This window comes from Phaenicophaeus curvirostris, chromosome 14 (assembly GCF_032191515.1).
Source record: "Phaenicophaeus curvirostris isolate KB17595 chromosome 14, BPBGC_Pcur_1.0, whole genome shotgun sequence".
NCBI classification, from domain to species: domain Eukaryota; kingdom Metazoa; phylum Chordata; class Aves; order Cuculiformes; family Cuculidae; genus Phaenicophaeus; species Phaenicophaeus curvirostris.
The window spans coordinates 18,409,575-18,419,288 of NC_091405.1; the positions used below are offsets into that span (position 1 = coordinate 18,409,575).

Here is a 9,714-nt window from a genome sequence, read left to right on the forward strand (position 1 = left end):
CCGCTACCTTTTCCTAAATTTGATGCCCATGGCACCTGGGCAGTTTTGGTTCTTCTCTAAGTCCTGCGACTTCACTTATCTCAACTTTTTTCTTCTCCTGGGCTGAGTCTGCAAATGGTGAGCAGCAGCAGGAGCAGGAAAACTGGGAGCAGGAGGAAGGCAGGTGCTTTCCCTGTCCTGCAGGGATTGCTTTGGTCGCTCTGTATCTTTAAGGGGCTGACCCTATCCCACGGGAGCCCTTATAAAGGCAGGTGAGGAGCAGTGCCCTACTCAGAGAGCTGGGAGCAGAGCAGGGTGCAGGTCCCTGGTCATGACTGGCCACCACAGTTGGGGATATGGGCAGGATGACGGTAGGTTACGGCGTTTCCATGCTGCATCTCTCTATCTTCTCCCCACTCATTTTCTTTCTAGAGCTGTTGCCTGAGCCCTGCAGAGCTGCCTGCATTTCAGTGTCTGCGAGCATCAAGTATATACAGCAGGTAATTAATTACTTTATCGCTAATAAATAGCATCCAGAAAGTGGCACCCGAAAAAAGATGCACAAACTTACGCCTGCTGCCTTTCCTTGTTGCAGCCAACGTTCCAAAGCTGAGGGAAGCAGTAGTGAGTGTTTTGGTTTTTTTTCTTAGGCTGCAGATATTGCAGATGGGTCCCTTTCCAAAAAGCTGTTATGAAAAGGATTAACTGTCTATGTCTCTCCAAAAGCAATTCTTTTAAATAAAGAAGACTTAGTAGAGCAGTAATAGATCTTCTGATCCTGTGCAGTTCTTGAAATGTGATATTGAGGCTTCCAGAGAAGTGAATAAAATAAGATGTATGTTCTATATTTCTAGAACGTCAATAAATTGTACAGATCTGTATCAGAGATCTCTTGTAGAACAGTTTGTGTTCTGACTTTACAGTTTTTAATTTAGTCATCCTCCTTTGCTTCCCACCTCCAAGAATGTGTGTCACAGAGCGAGAGGATATGTGAAGCTACTGAAAGATTCCCCCAGTAGCATTTCACAGCACCTCTGTCCTTTACAGAGAAGGACAGGTGAGTGACTGGTGTTGTCCAATGGGACAGTCTTTTGCACAACCTTCAGGAGCCTCCATCTCTTCTGACAGCAGCTTTTCTGTCTGCTGAGTGTCCAACAAGAGTCTTTGGCTTAACCTTCAGGACCCAGTCTCTCTCTCTTAGCAGCAATTATTTTAGTTCCTCTGACTCCAAAAGCAACTTTAATACTAAGTGAAGCTGGTTAGTGCTAGTAGATACTATTATGTGTTTGGGAGTATAGGTAGTGGAAATAAACCCATGTGTATTCTTACAGAGCTTAGAGGAGACAAATTATATTGCTGAAGCTTGTGTAACAGCATTTAAATCCTAAATCTGCTTTATAGGCAGGCTGAGAAAAGATATTTTTACAGGCTTAGCTTCTCAGAAAATGCCAAATAAGAGTATAATGGATCACTTTTTGCTACATAAACTCAAGGAGGATAAATACGTGTGCTTGATTTAAAGAAGTTTCCGCTTGTGAAATGCTACAATTAAAAATGTGCTTCTTGGGAATCTTTGAAGTAAAATCATTACTGCTGATTTCTTAACATAAGCAGTAGAACTTGCTTCTCGCACTGCCATACCAAAGTAGAAAAAGCAGCGGTAAGAACAAATAATTCTTTAATGCAGCTGAGGCTTTATTATCTCAAACAGCTTAAGAATGTTCCAGCTCTGGCAGCAGAGTGCTGTGTTATTAAATTGGTCTTTCCCCTCACTCAGCTGGGGTCAGGAAATCCAAAAATGTTCATTGTCACGCTGTGCCCTTTACTCAGGGCAGAGAGATGCCATAACGGGCATGAGTGAAGAATGAAGCTGCCTCAAAGATTTACTGCAGCCATAAAATGGTTTTAAAAATAACTGCACAGTCAGTAGCTAAGAGATTGAGTCATCTGCATCTCATTTGAATCACTGGAGCTTTTATACTCTTTCCCAGGAAGAATGAAATACCGTTTCTTTGGAGGAGTCTGTGTGTGTGTGCGAGTGTGTCTACACCTGCGCCCACCTTGGCAGCTCTTGTATCCTTAGAGATGTAATTACAAACTCTGCAGAAAATCAGCTGCACGGATATGGCAGATATCAGTCTGTGCTGTGATTTCCTCAGTGTTTTGTATGAGGGATTTGAATCCTCTGTCTTGTTGTGGCCTGTTTTGCTAATAAAACCACATCAGCTTAGAATATAAGTTAACTTGGATGCCAAACTTACAAGTCACTCCAGCTCAACAAGCTTTACTTCAAGCCTCATGACAACCTGTATTGATTATTTTGTATGTAGCAGGAAGAAGATAATGGTGCTTTCCTTTCTTTCCCTTTAAAGGACCTTCAGAATGGCACAAATCTTATCCTATTGCCCAAGGGAACCGCCAGTCACCTATTGATATAGTTTCTGCAAAAGCAGTTTATGACCCTCATTTGAAGCCACTTATTATCTCCTATGAATCGTGCTCATCTCTCAACATATCCAACAATGGCCATTCGGTTATGGTTGAGTTTGAAGACACTGATGACAAGACAGGTGAGATAAACACACAGCCAGTTACCTTGGAATATAATCTTGTGACTTTGTGGGGGGAAGAATTAAGTACATCCTGTACGCCATGCAGCTGCTCGCTTGCTCCTCGCCTGCCCTGCTCTGCCCCATGGTGAGGAGGAGAACTGATAAAAAGCAAAACTTGTGGGCTCAGGAAGAGTTTAATAGGAAGGCAAGGAAAGAAAATAATATAAGAACATACAAAACAAGTGAATGCACAATACAATTGCTCACCAACCAATGCTCATCCCACCCCTGAGCAGCAATTGCCTTCCTGCCAGCCATCTCTCCATTTTATATAATGAGTACGATGGTTTATGGCATGGAATCTCCCTTTGGCCAGTCTGGGTCAGCTGTCCTGGCTGAGCTCCCTCCCAGTTTCTGGAGCACCTCCCTGCTGGCAGAGCACGGGAAGCTGGAAAGCCCTTGACTTGGTATAAATGCTGCTTAGCAACAACTAAGAACATCAGTGTGTGATCAACATCACTCTCATACTAAATCCAAAGCATAGCGCTACTACGAAGAAAATTAACCAGGACTGTATCCACCCCTAATTCTAGACCATCTAGGTCATGCCCAGCCCTACGTTTTCCTATACCTCCCAGTCCATCACCACCTATCGCTACGGCTCCTGAATGCATTTTCGGTCTTGTGCTTGTTTAAGGTAAAATAACAATTTAAGAATATTGCCCAGAGCTGTGCTCTGAAGCTGGATAGTTGTGAGGCAGGGTGTCAGGGATAGTGTGGGCAAGCACCTAGGGCAGTAGATGGAATCCATGCAGCTCTTCAGCTCTCCTAGACCACATCCAGCTTGTGAGAGTGGGTATGCACAGTCCTCACTGCCCTGTTTCCATGATCATCCGAATCAAAGATGCTAACACATCCAAATTTGAGATGCTAGCAAACATGCCAGCTCTGTCTGGCTTACTGCCCAGTTTCTACCCACAGAGGAAAGGGAGAGAAGAGGATTAGTAGAGATCAGGTTGTATAGCGTAGTCCTCCACTGCAGCAAATTGTAGCTGGACCAGTCACTCACTGTGACCTTCCATTGTCTTATATTTCCTCCCTGCATCATAGCAGTTCAGTTTCTTCAGAGATTATAAAATCTTCAGCTAATTCTGAGTTGGCAGCAACTTGTGGATGTTGGGCTACCTGCAGTTGTGTATTATTCTTGTCTCTTGGCAAAGAATAGAGATGCTTTAAGTGATTGATTACTTCTGTTAATTCTGCTTCCATGGTAGCCCTTGCTTTTACATCTGAGGGGCAGAGAAAGAGCATTCAGATGGAGATGACGAAGTAGCTAATAAATGGAAAGAGTGCATTTAAAAAAGCACTCTGAACAGTTTTTAAACCTATCAGCTCATTTCATCTTCCAGGTGAGTGTGTTTATTGATTCTAGCTGTAATAAACAGGATATCCCACTCTAAACAAGTTACTTTTTTTGTGGAGTGACTTGTCTGTCCTGACAGCCCTTTGTAATAAGGGCTTGGGGTTAAAATTCCAGCCAACTTTTATTAAAATTTCTCTTCTGGAATGAACCTAAAACTTCCCAACAGAATGGTCAGGTTTTCAAGCATCTTTACTGACTTTGAAGAGAAAAATGTGTGCACATTTTTGCAATGTGCACATTTTTACTCTGTGGATGCATTAAGATTGTTACCCTACAAAGAATTTGTAAAATTTATCTGGATTAGCTTGCTAACCACTTCTGTGCAATTCTAAGCTGAATTACATCTACATAACAGTGAACTTTGTCCAGCTTTATAAGTTTAAGACCATCACCTATTAATCTGCATCTAGAGGTACAGACTCAAAGCACGTGCAGGAGCGAAAACCTCTGCCCTTTCTACAACTAGGCCCATGCCTTGTTTTAATAACACCTGCAAGGAGTGGAAAGTATGATTTAAAGTGGTTGTAGTTGAGTTGAAATAGGTTTAGTGACTCAGCTCTGCATAAATGGCACAACAGAATTTTGACAGTAGCCCATCATAGCTTGATTTATTAGAAAAATGTTTGAGATGGATGACGGGTTCCATTGCTAAATTCAGAAAAACATACTAGGAGTGACTTATATTCTTAGTTAATGCTCAACCCTTTGCTTTGGCAAGGCTGGGTTTCTACAGAAAAGGCTGGAACCACACACGCATGTGATAGCACTGTGCAAACCCCAGCTTTAATTTTTTTTAAACAAAATATTGTGGACTACAGTGAGTATAAGTGCTTTACAGATGCTAAATGTAATTTTAATTTTCTTAATATACGACTTTTGATCTGGTTTCTGTGTCTGGGCACAGTTAATTTGATTTAGTGCCATATAAAATTACAGGAGGGCTACTGATGCTGTTGCTGAAGCATCCGCTCTAGGTGGCATCTTAAACATTCATCTGTTCTTAAGTGTTATTTCTAAATCATGTATGAAGTTTCTCTGTAGCATTTCCTCACCTTTATAAGGTGATCTGAGATTCTGAATGGTGTCATGTGAAGTACAGGCTATTATATTCCCCCTTTTATGGGATCAAGTATTTAAAAGGAACAATCTAGAGAACACCCAGTGGAAGGAAAGGCACTCTGAAGAGGAAGCACTTAGCTGAGTTTTCCACCTGGTGCTAAAGGTATCTGCGCTCTTTTGCACAAAATCTTAAGTAGCTAAAAATATTTTAGGTACGTGATTTTCGAATTGTGATTTATTTTTTTACTATTCAACTAGATATAGTGCACTTAACAGAAAAGGTATAACCACAACAATGCTGCCACATCTTCCTATATCAAGTATAATCTTTCAAAAAAGCTGCAAAATTCTGCACAAGAAGCCACTCTATGTTTTTTTAGTTGGTTTTGCATGAATTCAGGTGCTTTCCTTTCGGAAATCCAACCCTTCTAAATATCTGGATGATGCATATCTTTGGTATTGGCATCTGGGAGATGCTGCTGGCTTTTTTCGGCTGTTGTGCCAACAGTGGTTAGTTTTTACTAACAGGAAGCTAAAAAGGCAGAATAAATAAGCTTTTTTCCTCTTTTTTTTTTTCTTTTTTTCTGCTTAGCAATCAGTGGAGGCCCCTTTGAGAATCCATTTCGGCTGAGGCAGTTTCATTTTCACTGGGGGACAACCCACAGCCAGGGATCAGAGCATACAATTGATGGCAAACCTTTCCCATGTGAGGTAATGATGTGTTTTCACAGATGGGATTAATTCATACAAATGCTGTTGACAAATGACTTTGCAGCGGGCATTGTGTGTCCCTTAGGATTCTGATTGCTTACTCACAGTGGTTAGGTCAGCACAGATTAATGAGAATTTTATTTCTTAGCCTGAAGTTGTCTGGTGATAACCCTGTTTTTCAGAATGCAGCTTTTCCCCCCAGCGCAGCCCTTTCTTAAAGATTCTCAGTCTTTGTATTGTGATCAACATGACACAGCAAGCTCTGTAGTTCAGCTTCTGTGCTCACACAGCACCTCTGACAGTCCTTTGCTGCATAGTTTTACCCACTGCTCAGAACTGACTGCATCCTTTTACTCATACAGATGGGGAGGATATAGAATCATAGAATCGCCAGCTTGGAAAAGACCCATCGGATCATCAAGTCCAACCATTCCTATCAAATACTAAACCAAATATACTGACACAGGCGGTGCTGAGAAGCTGTGTCTGGCCCCACTGCCTGGCACAATCAGCTGATGACCATAATCTGTGAAACCATCATGCTGGTGCTCTCCAGTGCTTAGAAGTGGCCTCACCTGAGGGCTCTAGAGAGAGTTCTGCAAAGCTGGGACAAGGCACAGGCCTTTCCCAGCACAATCTATCCCCAATACCACAGTAGTATAGCATCCTGGAGCCCTGCGAGTGAGCATAGAGCTTCGTGGGATGAAGGAAGCTGGGTCAGAGGCTGATTTGTCTCAAATTAAGGCTGATAAATAGGTGCTCTGTTTAGTGTCTGTCCATGCTTGTAGATAAAAGATTGAGCTTGCTCCTCTTTCCAAGAATGCCTTTGGAGCAAAATCTACATTCTGTTCTGAATGACCATTAGGGCCTGTTAGCATGAGACAACCTATGTTCACAGCTTCTATCACTTAATTGTTTAGTTCTTATTTGTTCTATTTCTTGAAAGCTCCACTTAGTTCACTGGAATGCCAGAAAATACGCAACATTTGGAGAAGCAGCAGCAGCTCCAGATGGCTTGGCAGTAGTTGGTGTTTTCTTGGAGGTAAGAATCACAAGAATAGCATGTTTGTATGATGAAAAGCATTATGCTGTCAAGTTTTTGAGAACCAAGCCACATATTTAAGAAGTGCTTAAGGAAAACAGATGACTTATTGGAAGCAGTAACTCATTGCAAATTGCTTTTAAACTTTCTTTAGTAGGAATGTTGGGATTCAGATAAGAAAACACCACCTATTCAAAGCATAATTATAGTCATTCTTATTTAACCTGTGTATTTGTTATTTCAGATTGGGAAAGAACACGCCAACATGAACAGACTCACTGATGCTTTGTACATGGTTAAATTTAAAGTAAGTTTTAAGCTCTTTAAATTTGTTTCTGGGATGTCCTTTAAAAATTAAGCTCTTGTACATGTTTGAGACAAATGGAAAAATCACTCACCATGAATCTTCCCATCATTAGAACATTCCTGTAGCTGCATTCTCTTCTTCCCCTCTAAAGTTCAGTTGGTTTGGCTCATTTCAGCTGCCTCCCAAGGCTATGATGACCCTGCTGGTCACTCAGAGGTTTTACCTTCCCCATGCTATTTCATATCAAAAGCTCCGTGATCCTTCAGGCTCAGGTCTTACACTCAGCAAAATAATCATTTTCTGTTGAGTCTAGCCTTGAACAAGTCAAAGCTGTCTGTCTTCTGCTGCAGAGCTCTGTCAGGGGACAGTCTTGATGAGGTCCTGAGCTGGTTTACTCTTACTGCGATACCTCCAGGTGGTCTTTAACAAGATGCATCTGAGAGCTTTGCTGAAGATTGAGACCTGCTGTACTCAATTGCAGACTGATTAGACCACTACAAATGCTATCCTTTCTGGATCGACATGAGGTTAATGCATTCTATAACATGCACAAGGTCTAACAGGCAAGGTAGACTATATCTAATACTCAAATGGCCATATTATCTCTTTTTCTTCTGTGTATGCTTGTGAAAGACAGGAAATTAAGGCAGTTACACAGCAATATGTAGGCTGCAGGCACACTAAAAGATACTTTCATGGTTAAGTGATTTCTTTTACAGAGTTCTTCAACCTGCACTTGAAACTAAAAAGATAACTTTCAAGTATAACTTTTTCTTCTCCAGGGAACAAAAGCTCAATTCAGAAGCTTCAACCCCAAATGTCTCCTGCCTTTAAGTCTAGATTATTGGACATACCTTGGTTCTTTGACAACACCGCCCCTTAATGAGAGTGTAACGTGGATAGTGCTGAAAGAACCCATCAGAATTTCAGAGAAACAGGTAAACTTTTATACCCTCCCAGTTCTTGTAGGATTCAGCACTAGACAAATAGGCGGTGACTATTTTGATTTGCAATGAGGCCAAGTTTTCTATTAATACCCTCTAGGATCTTTGCTTGAACCCGTTCTATTAACAGATTCAAACATACTGAATGTTTTGCTTTGTTACTTTTTAAAAAACATTTAATATTGATTGCCCTCTTAAGCAGTAAACTTCATCTGAATTTACAGCTGGAGAAATTCCGCATGCTCCTCTTCACCAGTGAGGAAGACCAGAGGATCCAAATGGTGAATAATTTTCGCCCCCCTCAGCCTCTTAAGGGAAGGGTGGTTCGAGCTTCTTTCAAGGCCTGAAGAAAACTGATAATGGCCCTGAGATATTCAAGAGCTTCCACATCTGAGATACCATAAACAAACTCTGGTGTTCAGATCTCTCATGGAATACACAAGACAGTCATTCCCGCGAACGCTGCTTGGAGGGGAACAGTCTTCTGATCTTGTTTTATTTGAATTGCTTATTCTTTTGAGAAATGGGGTCTTTTTAACTAGCACTTTTTAATATAAAGGATAGTTGAGTAAACTAGAGTGTTCTCCCAGACTTGAAACTCTAAAAAATAAGATGAAATTAGAATCCCACTTAATTTGAAATGGGAAATCATGTAGTGATCTACTTGTTCCGGTGGCCACAACTTCTAATTGTCTCACTTGATATGTGATGAAACAGTAGTCATTAATCGTGGATGAACTGGACTTAAATTTTCCTTAATGATCTCTTTTTATCATTTACTCTGATTCGAAGATTGTTTTCACTGTATTCTTCCTGTTTATTGACATATACAGTGCATGAGTAGCAGTAGGAAAAAAGCTCTTAAGTAGGCACTGGTATAAAAACTACAGATATTTTAAAGCTACTGTTCTAAGATCTTGTTTTATAACTAAAGGTAACAATGTGAACGCTGTGTTTAGAAGGAGGCCATTTCATTGTCCAATACTGTTCACACACGTGGGGTTTTTTTCCCATATAGCACACCTAACTATAATGCCCTGTTAATTCTGTTGAAAAGAATGTCTATAGCAATTCAGGTATGGGTTTTGTGGCTCCCAAGGGTTCAAATTCTACCTCAGTTAAGCGATTTGCTCTGCAATGCAACCTCCTTCACTGTCTGCCCTAGAGGAAGCAGATCTTGCGTTTACTTTAAGGACCTAACATGGCTAGACCTTGATTGCACGGAACGTGCGTTGCTGCACATATTATCCCCTCGCTAGGGTGGCCTCTCAGGGATGCTCCCTGCACGTATGAGGTCTCGTCAGTCCTTTTACCTTTTCAAAAGAAAGCTCCTTTAGAAAAGTCATGTGTTAGCATTACTGCTTCTGCGGCTCAGCGATGGAATTCAGATACACGTCTCTAGTACTAAGTACAGTGATGTTATCTGCACCTACCCACAGTCAAATGTCTGACTTCAGTGCATTGTTCAGATAGAAATTGATGTTTATCAATTTTTTTTTCATCAGCTTAGATGGAGAAATCACCTGAGATGCACACTGTAAGAGAAAGCTAGGGGAAAGGATGCGAAGGACAGCTACTATGGCTGCTCTTCCTTTTTGGAAAGGGAGGAAGACACTGGATGTGAAGCACAATGCAAGGAATGGAAGACCAGAATTCTAGATCTAACCCTTCTACAGTTTTTCTGGTACACGGACCTA

The 9,714-nt window shown here is 41.2% G+C and overlaps 1 protein-coding gene across 1 annotated transcript; it reads left to right on the forward strand.

Annotated features, from left to right (window-relative positions):
• Positions 1-251: 251 nt before the first annotated feature.
• CA7 (carbonic anhydrase 7) lies at positions 252-8,832 on the forward strand. The gene is made up of 7 exons (XM_069868760.1): positions 252-350; positions 2,352-2,549; positions 5,606-5,724; positions 6,671-6,766; positions 7,011-7,073; positions 7,856-8,011; positions 8,242-8,832. The coding sequence occupies exons 1-7, from the start codon at positions 311-313 to the stop codon at positions 8,362-8,364; spliced, it is 795 nt and encodes a 264-aa protein (XP_069724861.1). The 5' UTR covers positions 252-310; the 3' UTR covers positions 8,365-8,832.
• The last annotated feature ends 882 nt before the right edge of the window (positions 8,833-9,714 follow it).